This window comes from Pelophylax lessonae (genome assembly GCF_965119305.1).
Source record: "Pelophylax lessonae genome assembly, chromosome: 2".
NCBI lineage: Eukaryota > Metazoa > Chordata > Amphibia > Anura > Ranidae > Pelophylax > Pelophylax lessonae.
Window position 1 is genome coordinate 443,651,694 of NC_138769.1, and position 18,153 is coordinate 443,669,846.

General features: G+C 41.0%; 1 protein-coding gene across 2 annotated transcripts in view; it reads left to right on the top strand.

Annotated features, from left to right (window-relative positions):
- Positions 1-17,719, top strand: part of NPAS2 (neuronal PAS domain protein 2) — a 201,136-nt gene extending 183,417 nt beyond the window's left edge. For both annotated transcript variants that reach the window (XM_082244362.1, XM_082244363.1), the window contains exons 16-21: positions 2,588-2,728; positions 5,512-5,730; positions 8,041-8,228; positions 12,386-12,469; positions 13,340-13,517; positions 17,475-17,719. In XM_082244362.1, coding sequence (XP_082100488.1) covers positions 2,588-2,728; positions 5,512-5,730; positions 8,041-8,228; positions 12,386-12,469; positions 13,340-13,517; positions 17,475-17,621 — 957 coding nt within the window. In that variant the 3' untranslated portion in view covers positions 17,622-17,719. The remainder of the gene's footprint in view (positions 1-2,587; positions 2,729-5,511; positions 5,731-8,040; positions 8,229-12,385; positions 12,470-13,339; positions 13,518-17,474) is intronic.
- Positions 17,720-18,153: the final 434 nt, after the last annotated feature.

The window sequence follows — 18,153 nt, forward strand, 5'->3', positions numbered from 1 at the left end:
AATAAGAAAAACACTAAATGTTAAATTGGGACACGGGGGCTTTCAATCACGGAAAAAAGACACCCCAGGTCCAATAGGAAATATATATTGTCAATATTGCACATGACCATTGCCTATGTCAAAAACCTGCACAATACAGGAAAAAAACATATATAAAATGTTAAAAATATGAATAAAAATTATTCTATAAATATATAAAAACTTTTACAAAAAGTCAATACTTTTTCCTAAAAAAACACATTAAATATTAATGTGGATTGAGACGTATACCCGCGAGACTCCGAATAAGATCGCTACATCTTAAAGCACCAATACAGAAAAAATATATACATATACATATTTTGAACATAAAAAACGTAAATAAAACAAATCTATCTATTGGAAATAAAACAATTTAAATCAAAATCTACATTCAGTCCTCCCGGAACTAAAACTTTTGTGAGGTAAATCCAGAAGGATTCCCTGCGACTTAATTGTCGCACATAGTTTCCCCCCCTCCAATGACGAGCTGTTTTCTCTATGCCCCAAAATTTTAATCCAGTAGGATCACAATGATGATACCTTTTGAAATGTTTTGGGACATTATGCTTATCTTTGCCCTGTCTGATCTTGTTCATATGCTCACCGACACGTACGTGTAATGCTCTCGTGGTTCTACTCACGTACTGATACCCGCATTTACATTCGAGCACATAGACTACACCCTTTGTTGCACAAGTGATAAAGTCTTTAATGACATGGACTTCATGCGTGGCTGTGGCAGTGAACTCTTTTCTCTTTTTGGTGTGTCCTTTAGAGGTTTTACAGGCAGTGCATCTCCCACAAGCATAAAATCCCTTTAAAGACGAGACTATTCTTAAAGTCTATTTTCAACTTTTGTCGGTGGATCAATTACCCCTGGGGCTAACCGATCTCTTAGTGTCGGTGCTCTTCGGTAAATAAATCTCGGTTTTTCAGGGAGGGTACTCTGAACTCTGTGAAATGGGCTTTAAGAAAGTCTGATTTACCATCTAAACACCGGAAATTCCTGTTAGAATGTCTGGATTTTTGTTTGCTAAAAATTATTTCTGGTATGACTGGGAATACTTTTTACAAGTAAAGGGAGTAGCTATGGGGGGGCGGTTTGCCCCCAGTGTGGCAAATTTATTTATGTCACACTGAAAGGAGGAGGTCATCTTTACAAACCGTCCTCCCCAATTAAGCTGCAACACCAAAAAGAGAAAAGAGTTCACTGCCACAGCCACGCATGAAGTCCATGTCTTTAAAGACTCAGGAGGTATCGCTGCATCGAAGCACACCATTGCTACATGCTTCTGTTATATGTCTTCCTTAATGCACTGGGAATGTGCTTTCTATGTGAGTAGTACCTTTTAAGCATTTAATAAAAGCCGTTTTAGATGGAGCGCACTAGATCTTTTCATGTCTTTTATGGGATGAACGACTGCTGATTGATCTTGGAGTCCGCTTCAGAGCACAGGAGATCGGGTTTTTGCAGGAGTCCATCTGGCTATTTACCCTGACTTAAAGTGCAGTGACCTTTAGTGGTCGAATGATGGAGGTGAGAGGCTTGTACTAACTTTGGTGATGGATTCACGTTTGAAGTGGTGCCTTAGCACACATCTGTGAAGTTGGAGGGACTACTCTCTAAACCATACTACTTGTTTTATATATGGACATTTTTTGTATACATTTAGCAGTTATTGCGATTTATTGTATGCAATTTTAGCGCTGCACCTCTTTGATTTTATTGTTCGTATTGGGTATTGATAGTTTTGACCTATTCCGGTGTTCAGCTGCTTATTTACCATTTTTTGTTAGATCTGAGCGCTGAATAATTTCTTTCCATATACTCCTGTAGATGGCGCATAACCCAATAGTGAAGAAGCATTGAGAGCTGCATCTGTCAACGGACGATAGAGAAATAGAGTTGATGTATTAAAACCACTGTGTGCAAAATATGGTGCAGCTCTGCATAGAAACCAATCATCTTCCAAGTTTTTTTGTAAAAGCATAATTAAACAAACTGAAGTTAGAAGCGGATTGGCTACCTTGCACAGCTGCACTAGATTTTGCACTCTCCAGTTTTAGTAAATCAACCCCCATGTGTCCTATTACTCCTTCTAAATGTACATGTAAGTAACCTTGCAAAACGAGAGAGTGCATGTGATCAGCACAGGGCAAAACTGCACTGTCCAGACAGAGGGGTCATGCAGCCTCATAGGGCAATCAGGGGAGAATGAAAACTCCTCCTACAAGCTTTAACCAGACATTCATAGAAGTCACAAGATTGCTATATACTGCTGATCAGAAAAGGTATATAGCAGTTTATATTTACTAAAATAATTGCATTTCTATGTTCTGTGTACTGTGGGAGACCAGATATAGTGAATGCAGGCTCCTTGGTTTAGCAACACTTTCCCTCTGTGGAATTAACCATGAGTCAATTTTTCCTTTTTTTTTTCCTGCATAAAAATCACTGTAAAATCATAATTTGCAATATATATATACAACTGTTTCCATATAACATTGCATAATAATAAATTAATCAAACTGAGGGAACACCAACTACAGTCTGTTTTTTTTTTAGTCTTCTGCACAGATGTTCCAAACCATCAGGGATCAACTGGAGCAACGGAGACAGGATATCCAAGCCAACATAAGATGGCAACAGAAGGAACTACAAAAGATCTTGGAGACCCTAAGTATGGTTCAGGATCCCAATCCACAGGCGAGTTACCAGTTATTACTGGGGATGCAGAGCTGCAGCCACGACTAAGCATTGAGCTCAGCCTAAAGCTGGAAGACTTCATATGCAGTGACTATGCAAATAGATCTTTTCTTCTGGCAGATAAGAGAGTTAGGCCAACTATACACAATGTGAATTTCTTTCCTGCAACCAGTAATTTGCACGATTCTATCAACACAGGTAGTGCTGAGAGGGGAATCCCTCCTGCTGAGCAATTGTCCTCTCTATAGCTATAGCGATAATCACTACTAGCGATAATCGCTGTCTTCTCCCTGTGGGGGTAGGGGCAGGTGGGGTTTAGCCATTCCCACCGGGAGAAGACAGGGATTATCATAGTGGCTATAGAAACCGCTAGCGATAATCACAAGAGAATCCAGCAGGCTGGTTGTACCCAAGTTGATCGATTGATCAACTTGGTACATTCAGACTGCCCATTAATAATTCGCATCTCAGGCCAGTTCCCGGTGAATCGGCCGAAATTCGAACCATGTATGGCCTGCCTTAGGTTTCATACACACAGGGGGTTAAAAAAGCAGCGGTTAGAGGCATTTGACTTTTTTTTTTCTGCCTCCAAATTCGCATTGGTGTTAGCCTATGTATCCTTGCATTTACAGGCATTTAGAGGCAAAAAAAAACATTACTTGCACATTCAGGAAAAGAATTGTTTTGTTTTACAAAGTATGTTATTGAGTTTTTTGGGTTTTTTGTAGAAAGGTAGTACAAAGCAAACAGATACACGTTAAAGTGGCGTACACAGAACATCAGAGGCAAAAACATAGTAACAATTCCATGAGATATGTGTTAGTAGCACAGGGAGGTCACAGTTCAAGTAAAAGCTACTGACAAGTGCATTTTTAAATATTGTCGTAGCTCTGAAATTGGTCCAGTGGCTACCAGCAAAAACTTTGCCTCATCCAAGAAAAAAGGAAAAATGGATAGAGGGAAAAGGAAGAGGGATGATGTTTCAGGGCCTGAGGAGGAACATTGTGTCAGAGAGAAGGGAAGGGAGAGTAAAAACGAGCCGCCAAGACTCCTCAGTGGTCAACGAAGGAGAAAGAAAGGGAAGAAAGTGGAAATATTTGCCTGGGAGAGGAAAAAGGTTCAGGGAAGGTTCCTGTGTGATCCAACCTGTTACACGGCACGTGGGTCGGCCGTACCTGTATTCATATAGAGAGCAAGGAATGGTCAAGATTCAGATGGCCATTTTCATAGGTACCAAATCTTCAAAAATATGTGTGAGTATCTGGATGGATAGAGGTGAATTTCTCGTGAACTAGGGTCCCTGTAAGCACTGCCTAACTTCATCAAAATTAGGGAACGGCTGGCGCCAAGCCTTGGCCAATGTCTGCCGGGCTGCCAGAAACACAAACCCCACTAGACTCCTCTGGGCAAAAGAAGAGCATTTTGTTAGGAAAAAATGCTAGATGCGCTTAAACGCATGTAAGCGTGTGTAAAAAAGCCTAAACCCTAGGAGCACTTTGTGCTTGAGCAATCATTCATTCCAGTGGCCGTAATAAATTAAAATTATGACCAATGGAATAAATGAACGCTTGATGCACCTATATAAGTTTGCAAAACACAGCTTTAGGTGCATTTTTTAAGCTGCTTTTTCCTACCCTGGAGCAAAAGCATTTAGGGGAGGAAAAAAATGTCCTACATGCATGAGGTCTTAGCCTGATTGGACACAGTTGATCACATCGTAAAGAGCCTACATCATAGGGACACACCGCACCACCGATCGGCCCCCTGCGTGCCCCTGGGTGCTCGCATGAGCGGCTTGTTCTGAGGGACGTGATTTTACGTCCACTCAGATTAATGAAATCTCCGCCTGTCCATCATTCTGCTATAAGTCGGGCGGGAAGTGGTAAAAGCTTAAATTTACTAGAAAAAATAATCTTGGGGGGGGGGGGGGATACAACTTCAGGGGCATAACGTACCCTTAATGAAGGCCAATCCTGTCATGCATCATGTTTTGCATTGAAAATAATACAGGGAGTTTTGTGTATGCATGAGTGGGATGAAAGGGGAAGACCAGTGATGTGATCCTTCACTGTTAGAGCCTCGGCAGTTAACCCATGCATTGCCAGACATTCAACGCTTTGAGAAGGATTCAGCTTCAACGAAAGATGAGAATTTTCACAGTAAAGATCAGCCAGCAGGGCATATAATACTCTTCATTAGAGGTATGTTATGTTCCTGGTGCTGTATTCCCAGAAAGTTTTTTTAATACATTTCAGCTTTAAAGTGAAAGTACAGATAGATTTCTCATCAATGAACATTTTAGCTTTTTGTATTGTAGTGGGTTTTAGCCGTCAGCTGTCAGCTGAAAACAGATCACAAGAATGCAATACGAACTGCACTCCTGTGATCCATAGGATTAGTATAGCCAAAAGAGCTTTGTAACTAAAGTAGATTTGATATCTCAGCCTCTTGCAGTCTAATGTTCAGTCTGTACAGCAGAGCTCTAAAGGAGGGAGAAGCAGCATAACCAGTTGTGCTGCATTGCAGGAGCATTCTGATATGAGAAGACAGCATATTGACACATGATTTCATTTGTGCTGCTTCTCCTTGCACAGTCCAGTCACAGGGAGGGTATAGGTAAGTTACGTATGAAAATATAGCTCCCCTTCCCTACCCACCATGGCTGTGTCATAAGACAGAGCTATGCAAATCTAAGAACGTACCGTATATATTATGGGTGTGTTTAGCTATTTGCTTGACATTCAGCTTTAATATTAAGATTTTCGTTTTTTCATTTTGATTAGATGTTTTACCAGCCACAAATTGTTTCAATGAGCTTTAACAATATGCAACAACCAGAGCCTCAACAACAGCAAATGAATAAACGGCCTGGCGGGCAACAGCAGCAGCAGATGATGTCTAGTTCTTCAACTCACGGACAAATATCATCTTCCCAGACTGCAAGCCAGCATCTAGTATCATCAGAATCCATGCTACCAGATACAAATGTCCTACCCAACGAGGTAATATTTTAGTTCTGTATACTGCATTGTATTATCAGTACCATATGAGGCAGATATCGCTGCCCAAATATTACTAGAAATATAGAATTCTGTTATTTTTTTCTGCCTAAAGAAGTTTGAAGTCCTTTACTGCCAAATACGAGTCGCATTACTGGCATTGGTGTAGGTTGCTGCGAAGCACTAAACTCAGTAGCTGAAGGCTTGATATATTTGAAAGCTAGATGCTCAGGGTACAATATACTCTACAGAGAGACCTTTTTCAGTTTAAAGCGTAACTCCACTTTTGTTGAGAAAAAACCATTCCCCTCTGGGTGATCTATATACATTGCAAGGATTATAACAACCTTTGTTGCAGATTCCTATCTTTTTTTATTCTGAAGAAATCCCTTTGTGTTTCTCTGTACCCCTGTGGGAATATTAATCTATTGAGATGGGCACTAATGAGGAAATCTTCAGGGCCTGCATCCCTTTAGACATGTTACTATTGGAAGTACCTCACCAAAAATTACTTTTTTGTTCCAGGGGATGCCAGAAATCTGACTTGTATCTTAGTGCAGACTTCAGGGAAAATTCTGAGCCAATCACACAAGTAGGAAATTATGTTTCTGGGGTGTGGTCAGTACACATTCTGTGTACAGAACAACTCTAGGTAGCCATATTGCATTGCATTTTCTGAAAATTTCAATAGCTGCAGATTGAAAAGGAAAGGTCATTTTTAATAACAATCAATTACAATATGATTTGTGTCACAATTGTATACGCTATATTGTTTTTTTCTTTATTTGCTATTTTTTTCCCCATGAAAGTGGAGTTACCCTTTAAGTAGGACAGTGGGTACTGTTTGTATAATTAAGCTTAAAAGTTCAAAATGTCTTCTGTTGGTGCAGCTAAAAGATAAGAATATTGGAGGTGTGATACCCTTTATTTAGATAATATAGATAAACATAGAGTAAAATATTGAGATAGATGGATGATTAGATTAGGTGTACATGACTGCAGTTACTTTTTAACTTTATACTGTATATGACAAATGATGACAGCTCACATTTGTGAGATATTAATCAAATTAAGAGACCAGGCTGTTTATTCCACCTCTAAAAGTGGGTTCATTTATATTTAAGACAGTATACAGTACCTATTTTCAAAGAATAAACAATATTAACTATTAGTTAATATACTAAGATTAAGGGTTCTAAGAATTAAAGCTGTATTACACCCCAAAGCAAACATTTAATATATTGCAGCTAACCAATTCTTAGATGTTGTGGCTAAATTGTTTTCTTTTTTTAGACTTTCTTCTTTTTTCATCTGGTGACCCAGCCAGTAAGTCAGTTGTTTTTCAAAAGAACAAGCTCCCCTGCAGATGTATCAGTTATAGGAATGAGACAAACCATTTACCACTGATGGGAGTGCTTACAATGAACAGCTTTTATTTATTTATGTAAAACCTTTATTCCAAAATGAATAAAACTGTATGCTGTAAATGCTTATAAAGTGTTAGATGTACTAGCGGATTTAGATACACCAACAAATTGAAGCTAAACTCCAGCTAACACTCCCCTCCCCCAGACTGACAGTGCTGCTGTCCAATGGTGCCCCCTGTGCTCATACATTCAGAGGGCGGACACTCTGAGGTGTGTTACTGGCCAGATCACCAAGTTGAAAACAGAGGGTAAAAAGTAAAAAAAAAAGAAAACTAATGCAGCCAACACATGATTGGTAAACTGCAATACATTTTTGGTTTTGGGTTTAATACCGCTTTGAGATAAACAAGTTAACAATTCTTGCACTACTATAGTAAGTGTGGATATCAACTTATATATGCCCAAAACTAAAACACTACAGTGCTTGGCACATCAAAGAGAATACCCAGGTTTATATTGTACTAATCTTATGAATATCATTACTTTTACTCATTAATTCAGTTTTTGGGAGGGTCTGATATGTCTGAAACAGGTCTAGCTCTGCTAATTAATGGTTGTTCAAAGGGAGAAATGTCCTGTCTTTTGCTGACCCAGATATTGTGGGTGCACCACTCTTTTTCAGTGCTTCAGCTAGTGACAACCAGTAATATAGTTGTGGGCTGGTGGCAGTCGCAGCTAGCAATTAATGTAACATTTACTTTGTAAATAGCTTAACTACAGCATACTAATTTAAGTTAACGTGGATTCCAGAAACCATACTGTCTGCTGTACAGTCAAGCATTCTAGTGAAGCACACATTTAACAAGATGAAACTTGTTTTTTAATCCATATGTGTAAGTTTTCAAAATCTATTATAAACGTTTTAAAAGCTTGAACTTGGTCTCAGGGACAGAAATCAATGAGCAGCATGCAAGGCATACCAAACAGAAGCCACTTGACAAGCAGAAATACATCTCAGCTCAGCAGTCCTACAGGCTTGTTGCAGAATATCGACATGGCTTCCTCTGGTGGTTCACAGCAGGACAACCCCCTATGCCAGAGCGCCCCAGATTTTTCTCATGACAAGCAATTAAGGTAAAAGTTCCAGCTTACCTTGTGCATCATTTTTTGAGAGTGATTTATGACAGTTTGTATTACTTGACAATACCGTAGCAGGAGGAGAATAAGGAAGGTAGACAGTGATGACGTTTTGAAAGTAATTTGAATTGTTTCTGGCACAAGTGTATTAGTGTCGGTTCACACTGGGGGCGACGCAACTTCGGGCGACTAATGCCGTCGCCCGTGCACCGCAATTTCGGTGTGGCTTGCAATGACTTCACATAATGGAAGTCAATGCAAGTCGCTCTGACTTTGCAAAAAAAAGGTGCAGGAACCTTTTTCTAAGTCGGAGCGACTTGAGTTGCTCCTATTAGAACGGTTCCAATTGCACAGCACAGTCCACTACTTGTTAGGCGACCAAGTCGCCTGACAAGTCGGAACAGTGTGAACCGGCACTTAGACCTAACGTTTTGGCACCAATAACTTTTTACTGCCAATATGTATTTGTCAAGAGCACTTATAATGCACGTAAGGTTTTGGTGTACCAGTCAATCCAAAATCAATATTTACCATAGACCCTAACATAACTCTAAAGCTGGATACACACTATCCAACTTTTGTGGTTAGATTTCCTTCAGATTTACCTTTTCTATGTAGTGCAAGGGCCTGCCAGATTGCATACAAATTGAAAGTGTTTAGGTTTGACCTCATATTATATGGTTTTGGTAAGTCTGAAGGAAAAAGTCTTCAGAAAATCTTATAGTGTGTATGGCCCATTAGCCTTAAACCTAATTTCAAATCTAAACCTACCCTAATCCTCATTAATATCTGTTCACTAGCCATAATCTTACTGCTGGAATTCATTTCACACCCGAAATTCCTTGTGCCAAAGTTATAACACAACAAAACCTTGTGTAAAACATAGAAAACACAGAAATAAATTGATTTTAGTTTTTTCCACTACAGCTGTATTATTTGCAGAACAAGCAGATAAGTTAAACTGCTTGTTACCTAACATATATCTGTTTTTAATTTTTGTATTTTGCCTGAAGTATGAAGCAGTTTACACTTTGTATTTAGAGTGGAGATCCCCTTTACCATTGGGGCTTTTACAAAAAAAGCAGTATAAATGCAATTCCAGTGTGCAGTAACCGGACCTCCATGAATCTCAGATCTCAGTTTACTATGGTAACATTGTTCTCTATCATTGTTTTAACGTTTTGGGTTCCAGGGCTTCTAGCCTTGCTTCAGTCATGACTACAAAGAGGCGACCAAGCATATTTGCTTTTTTGCACGTTCTCACGCATCACATTTAGGGTAGCCCATTCAATTTAATGGGCTACCCTATGCGCCAGAAATGCACAAAAAGGTGCCTACACCATATTAAAAATCACTCTGCACCAAAAGGCATGGTACTTTGGTACTATGTATTCTGGCGTGCACAACTGCACATGCATCAGCAAGATGTGTGGGCTTACAATTGAGATTTAATGCCACTGTCTGGAAAAGAGCAGCGTGTTTTTGTGCATTGCGGGAATACACGATTGTGCATATGTTCCCGCAAAGCAACAAATGTGAAGGAAGCCTTAATGTGTCACTGACCTAAACAAATTTGCATGCAGTGAAGGGTCAGGGCACCTGATATGCTCATACCTGTTGCAGGTCATAGTGAATGAAAGATAAAGATGACAGCCCTAGAGGCTGCACCTTTGAAAACAAGTCCGCTCCCTTTTCTGTGCTGATAGGTTTCTTTAATTAGGTTTCTTTAAAAAAAAGCCAGATTTTTTCAGCTGAAAGTATAACTTAGGCCCCTTTCACACATACGGTCCGTTCAGTTCATCAGTTCAGTCACGTCAAAATGTATCAGCTTTCCATCCGTTTTTCGTCAGTTGTCATCCGTTTTTCATCCTTTGTCATTCGTTGTCATCCGTTTTTCATCCGTTGTCATCCGTTTTTCGTCCGATCCGTTTTTTTGACGGATGAAAAATAGGGCATTCATCCATTCCAAAAAACGGACATTGACGGAAGCGGATGAAAACGGATGTTAACTGATGATCATCCGTTGTCATCCGTTTTTACATAGCGATATATTGATGTCCGTTTTTCATCCGTCAACGGATGGATGAAAAACGGACAAACGGACAGCATGTGTGAAAGGGGCCTAAAGGCAATACTTTTTTCACTTTGGGCAACGGAGTCTTATAATTCCTTGCTCTGTTAAATATACCAATAAAAGTGTTGTTTCTGTTCGATAAGTGCAAAAAAAAAAAAAAAAAGCCTGTTGATTCGTACAGAAACCCAGTGCTTTTCTGTGCACTCTGCAGTGTTATCTCAACATTATCAATCCTGTCCAGAACAAAACACCCCCTTCCTATGGTATAGAGATGAGGAGAGAGAGGGGTATTCTGTAGGGGTATTGAATTAAAATTCATGGAGGTCCGATTAGTAAAATTCTCTTCCAGCAGAGGTCCGAATCGCATTTTTGTGCAATGACTCTTTACATCACAGACCAGGTGTGCAGGCATGGCAGCCCATTCATTCGAATTGGCTGCTGTACCTGCTTTTTCTGCCGGCAAAAGATCCTGGCACTTTTTAAAAATGCAGCCCTATGGAAACTGCATATTGTGATTGTACGATGCAACTTCCATGTGTGGGAAACTGCACCATGCATTTCAGTGTGTTTAAGAGTTAATGGTACCCCTGCACGTTTTCTGTAACGCACCTCATGTCCCCCCTTCACATCTTCTCCACCACAGCACTGCCCCCCTTCACAAATCACCCCCACAGCACTGTGCCCCTTCACACATCACAACCACCCCCACGCACACACACACACACACGCAGAACTGTCCTCTTCACATATCACCCCCACAGCACTCTCCCCCTCTGCATCTCTCCCCCCTCCCCACACACAGCACTGCCCCCTTCACATATCTCCCCACAGCACTGCCCCATTCACATCCCCCTCACAGCACTGTCCCCCTTCACATATCACCCCCACAGCATTGCCCCTTTCACATCCCGACACAGCACTTTCCCCCTTCACATATTACCCCCACAGCACTGTCCCTCCTTACACCCCCCCCCCCCCCCACACACACACACAGCACTGCCTCTTCACATATACCCCCACAGCACTACCCCCTTCACATCCCCCCACAGTACTGCTCCCCTTTACATGACGCCTCACACACAGCATTGCCCCCCTGGACATGACCCCCCACACACAGCACTGCCTCCCTGTACATAACCCCCAACATACACAGCACTGCTCCCCTTTACATGACCCCCCACACTCAGCACTGCCCCTGTACATGACCCCAACACATACAGCACTGCCCCCTGTACATGCCCCCCCCCCACACACACACAGCACTGTCCCTCAGTACATGACCCCCACACACACAGCACATCCCCCTTTACATCTTCCTGCTCCCCATCCTTCACAAATTCACAGCCATGTCCTTTCCACCCTTTACTCTCCTACCCTACACAGAGCAGGAGGTAGGACAATCCTGAACTGAAGGTGGAGGCACAGTAGCACTGGATGGAGCACGGGAGCTGCCAGGTTAACTTTTCATATTAGCAAGCTAGTGATTGGTTGCTTCCTGAATCTTAGCAGCCAATCACCTCCTGGTTAACATGAAAAGTTCATTCAGACAGCTGCCGCTCTCCATGCAGTGCTGGCCCTGCCCCCAGTCCAGAATTGTCCAGCCTCCCACAGTCCGCTCTGCTCAACTAATGACAGCGGCGGAGGCCGGGGACAAAAGTGGCAGCTAAATGGCGCAATCCCAGTGGTCCAGATCGAGCAGTGGCTAAGGCCGAATCCACACTAACAGGCCAGATTTTAGGTATTACCTTGGGAGATGCAGACTAGAATAGTGCAATCACTGAACAGCAAATGATATCACCTGTGATGTATTTCAGTTATCTTGCAAACCTGGCCTGTTAGTGTGCCCTGAGGACTGGAGTTGAGAAACACTGCTCTATAGATACAGAACAGTGGGTGAACATTGTGCGCATATGAAACTAAGTATGGTATTAACATGATCACCAGGTAAACATAAAAAAAGTTTGAAAAAGACTAGTATTACATGTTTACAATATTACATGTTTTTTTTCTTGGGTTTAGGTATGCTTTATTTATGCAAAATGTAGTTTAACTTAAATTGTTTTCTTTTTTCATTATTCAGACTATTACTTAGTCAACCTATCCAGCCAATGATGCCAAGCCCGTGTAGCACAAGGCGGTACTCAGATAGTGGACATCAGATAAAGTGGGTGTTCTGTCATAAAGTGATATGCACAAATCTACTGTTAGACTGTGTTTGCCATACATGTCTAGATGACTAGGGGTTAACTTAAAGCTGAAATCCTGAATTCAGACAATTTGATAACTGTGCAGGCACACCATGAGTTAAGTCAATTGAGGTTCATGTCACCTAATGGACTTATCTCTTTAATTTACAGCTGTGAGAACACAGCTTCTCTTTTTCCTCAGAGACCCAGAGTGTAGCAATACCTATTCCCCTCCAAAAATGCCATAAAACTGTAAGATCAAAATTAAAGAGATAAGTCCATAGGTGGCATGTGCCTCATTGGACTTAACTCATTGTGTGCCTGCACATTTACAAAAGTGGCTGAATTCCTGGAGTTCAACTTGAATCACTTTTTTTGTCATTTTTATTGATGTATTTTTGTAGCAACAAGATGATGCTGATTACCAATCATTGCTTGGGAGCTGTGTGTGAGGAATTACCTATCAGTTTGGGAGTCAGCCTGAAGCAGCCTATTGCCTTTGTGTCCCTCCATCTGGGTTCATTACATGCTCCAAAGCTTTGGAGGTCTTGTAAGCAGCCTCTCATTACACACAGATTCGGGTGACATGTGGCTTCAGAATTCACTTTCTTGGTGACGGAATCTACCTATCAGATTGGGACTGATTCAGAATATACTTATCACTCAGCGCTGCTTGCTTGGACTTTTACATATTTATATGACTGTATATGTTGCACAATTGTCCATCTTCGAACCTTAGATTATAACTCACCACTTTGAGTATGTGTCCTTATGCATATACTGTTACCGTTTTTTTTTCTGCTAAGAAAAGGCTCTAATAATGTTTTTTTCTTTCTGTAATACAACAGATATTCACAAAACCCACAAATATTTAGGGGTCTAGAAGTGCAGAGTTCTCCCAACAATGCTCCAATCGTGCTAATGGGTCAAGCCATTTTACATCCAGGATTTCCATCCGTACATTCCCCCCAACAGCAGAACCTTCAGGCTATACAAGCTCAGCAGCAACAGCAGCAATTTTCCCAGGTAAAATATCAGTGATGTTGGATGTGACCAGGTAATGGCAGAAATGGGTCTATAATTAGAAGTAAGAATTTTTGCTATGGTGATGCATATAGTAAAGCTAAAGTTTGTTTCATTAACCTAGTGCATTAGGAGTAAAACTGGCTAAATAGTAATCGATTATTGAGGGCTATTGTTCTTCACTATTATCAGATGCAAACCTACCTTGGAAATGTTGAATGTTATTCACGATCCAGGATGCTGAGAAAGTCATGAAGTTACACATCAAAGTATACTCCCACTGTGAGGTCTTTCTTGGATACTGGCAGTAAGATGTTACAGAAAAGTAACTTTATGGTAGAAATGAGTAGAGTGAATTTTCTGACTTTAGCGAGGATGCAGTGTCTGCTGGATAACATTAGTAGCTCAGTGATTGATTTTACTTCATGCCTAGCATTGCTGTTAACTCCAATGCAAATAATTAGAATATGTGGGGAGTTGAATCAATCTGGCACATAAGGAAATTTCAGAAACTGCATAAGACCAGCAGTAAAAAAGTGTTAATGCACAATCTGCCTTAGGATGTTTTTTTGTAGAGAGCTGACTCATGATAGCTAAAGTGGTTGTAAACTTCAGGAATGAATATAAAAATAAAGCCTATTCTATAGTGTGTGCTTGTCTAAATCCAGAGCATGAAGTGTCATTCCTACCAACTGCTTCAATGCTATCTGCATTAGTAACTTCTGACAAGTTTTCCTGACACCAACAGGTTAAAAGGTGAGAGGGGAGGAAGCTGTGATGGACAGTCTGTGTGCTGTGTGAAGGAGGATGGGTATTTTCCCTCCAATCAGCTCTAAGCTCTCCTCACTGAGCTCTACAGAGTGTAAATTCAGCTCCCTGCTCCCTGTTTATTTGAATTCTCAGACAAATGTGTGGATTCTGCACTTTGTACTGATGTAGAGGACAGATTGATGTAGATAAACAGGTACAACTTTTGTAGGAATATTTGTTTCATCTCTGTGTATCAACAGTGAGGCCAGTCACTTCACTGAGTTTATGTCCAGTCACTTCACTGGGTTTTTTTTTTTGCAAATATAACTTTATTATAACACAGAGGAAGGTACAGTGGGGCGAGAATTAAACATTCCAGAAATACAAACAGAAGAAACCAAACAATCGTATAACGTATGCATCGTTGTGCCTGCCCACTCCAAGAGGCCCATGCGTGGAAATCACGATGAAAGTACATGTATCACAACAGTGACAGTTCAGGGCTGGCAATATAATAGACCATCAGGTTGCTCGTCACCCCGTGTACGCCCCTCATTTAATAGGAGACATAGAGAAAAAGAAAAAAGGAAAAAGGGGTTAAGAAAAGGAAGAAAGTGGCGGAAAGGAAAAAAGAAAAAAAGAACAGAAAGAGGGGAGGAGGGGGAAGGGCAGGAAAGGCAGTGGGAGTAAGTCGAGAAGAAGTTGGAGGATCAGGATTCCTCCTCGGTGATGGAGACCACCACCACGCCACTGTTTAGGAGTGTAGCAGAGCGACGCCCTCATCAGACAAAATAAAGATGTTCCAGAGTTCCCAGGTCTTATGATTCTGCTCCCGCTTACAATGTGATGTCAGCACCAGGTCCTCCATCTTGTTGATAGCCTCGACCGTCCGTAGCCAATCCGCTACCGTGGGGGAGCATTGGCTTTTCCACAGCAAGGGAATGCACACCTTGGCTACGTTAAGTAAATGACAAACCACTTCATTGGGTTTATGTAAGAGAATATTCAGCGCTTTTTTACGCACCCGTGTGTACAGGCACATTGTAAACAATGGGCTGCATTTTAGATCAGTAAAAAAATGCTGTACTGAGCTTTTTCAAACTGCAGTGTGCAAGAGATCTAAGGATTTACAACCACTTAACCACTTTACCACTGAGTACCGTAGTACTACTGCGGCAAAGTTGTTCGCTATCGTCTGACGACGTAGTACTACGTCGTCAGACACTCCCCTTTCTCCGCGGCGCGCGCGCGCCGCCGGAGGCTCGCTCCCGCTGTATTCAGTCACAGCGGGAGTCGGGCCAGGGGAGGAGCAGCGGCGATCGCCTCTGCTCTTCCCCGATCGTCGGGGATCTAGTGTGAAGATCCGCCTGCTTGTGTAAACACAAGCGGGCGGATCTCCCAAGTGACAGGCAGGGTCAGATTGCAGGGTTCAGCACAGCTGAACCCTGGATCTGTCCTTGTGTCACACAGTCACCTCCCCCCCCCCCCACACGTCAGTAAGCACCAGGCATACATTAACCCCTCCCTCTCCAATAAAATTAACCCCTTCCCTGCCAGTGTCATTTTTACAGTAACAGTGCATATATATAGCACTGATTACTGCAGTAATGTCACTGGTACCCCCAAAAGTGTCAAAAATTTCATTCAAGGGTCCGATCTGTCCGCCGCAATGTCGCAGTCCCGCAAAAAAAATCGCAGATCGCCGCCATTACGCGTTAAAAAAAAACACCAAAAATGACAGAAATCTTTCCCTTTGTTAGTAAACGCAATAACTTTTGCGCAAACTAATCAAAATGCGCTTATTGTGAATTTTTTTTACCAAACATAGGTAGCAGAAAACAAATTGGCCAAAAATTTAAAAAAATTTTGATTTTTTACATTTTTTGGGGGGGAATTTCATATAAAAAAATGTGAAAAATATTGTTGTTTTTTCAAAATTTACGCTCTTTTTTTGTTTATAGCGCAAAAAGTAAAAATCGCACAGGTGATCAAATACCACCAAAAGAAAGCTCTGTTTGTGGGGAAAAAAAGGACATAAATTTCGTTTGGGTATGGCGTCGTACGATCGCGCAATTGTCAGTTAAAGTCACACAGCGCCGAATCGCAAAAAGTGGCCCAGACGTAAGACAGCAAAATCCTCTAGTGGTAAAGTGGTTAAATAAAAATGGGAAAACAATTACTAGTTTTGCAAAATTGTATCCATAATTAATATGATGTTGGTAAAACTAACAAGAGAAGTATTGGGCTTTAACTGATAACTTCCTTCTGAAAACACTAGTTATGTGGCTGTCCTGCTTTTATTTTGGCTAAATTACTCAATGAGATGCTGAACAAGGAACAAGTATGCAGTTGGGTCCTGATCTCTGCTGTAGTGCCCTGGAGTCATGAAATCTAGGGCTCTCCGTCTTATCTTTTTCATAAAGTTCATAAAACGCCGAATTCCTGTCTGACCACTTCTACTTTCTATACTTATTGCTGGTCAGCGAAGCTGTCCATCATAATAAGTATGGACCAATAGTTAGTCAAGCCAAGCTTGACTTTCTTTTTTGAAGAAGTAATTTGTCGGATAGGTTTAATGCCTCCCAGGGTGCTTCAGAAGGGGTATCAATGTGTGTGTGTGCGTGTGTACACCAAGTTCCTGCTTTACAGCGGAATCTGCAGTTTACTAAATTACAAAAGGTTTACTTTGCAATGTGTCTAAAAGCAAAGTAGCAGTGAGGAAATCCTTAAAACACGGAAACTATCATTTATAAACTTGACATATTCTAGTATTAGGATACACTTATACAGTTGCACTGTTTTTAACACTTAGATGCAGCCCAGGATAATGACAGCATCAATCTGACATTTTTCACACAGCTATTTTGCTTTGTGACAAGCTGTTCCCTCAAACAGAACAACAATCAAGCCTTCATATACACTTACAGATCTGTGTTAGGAATCAAGAGTAAAGTACGCAAACAGTGATTCATGAGTTGCCAAGGAGACCAGTTATTTTTAGCCAGAGTCAGTATTGAACATTCAAACTTCCCATTATGTGTTTCACTTAAGTATTTGCGTTTTTTGGCTTGATATGATGAAGGCATTTTTTGCAGCATTTATTGTGATTTTAATCATCTTAAGTGTATGATCTCCACAGAAAAATATGTTTGTAAATCACCCAGCCAAACTTTTTAAGTAAAATTCCATTTGTTTGTTTCTTTCCACTAGGTGGCGACAACAAGCACCTTACGGAAGGAACAGCCTGATTCCTTGATTTTGACAACTTACGCCCAGCATCAAGGGTCTATAGGGTTACAGCAGCAGGTCTCACCAAGAAGAACTAATAGTCTATCAGAGACATCAGGTGTCCAGTGATGAAAAGGAAAGTCAGACATCTTTTATTACACCAGCTGGTCTGATATTTCCTGGTGTCTGCTCTGTGGAACCTTTCTGGGATGTTATGATCAGTAGGAGGCATCTGGGACCTGTTTCATTTACTACTGGTGGGAATTGATGGTTCAGGTTTTATAAAACAGGTCTGTCTGCACATGACTTCTCATTGAGAAAACTCAGACAAGCCAAAGTTCTTTTTTGTGCCACTTTTCTGTCCGATAAAACACTGTGTTCAGTCAGCGTGACTCAAGAAGACAATCTAGAACTTTTTCAAAAGATTTTTGACTCACGGTCAAAGAATTTGTACTCAATGTAGGGATTATATCTATGTCAGGGTTTGGCCTGCCCTCTGCTGCTCCATGATTTTTGCTATTTTGTCCAGTGGGTTTTAATTGCCTCTTCATGATTTTCTCTCTCATTTCTGCAACAGCAAAAGGTGCACAATGCTTTGGGAGACATTTGCAGTAAAAGATAAGTATGAATGAAACATTTTATTCACATGAGAATGTATGCA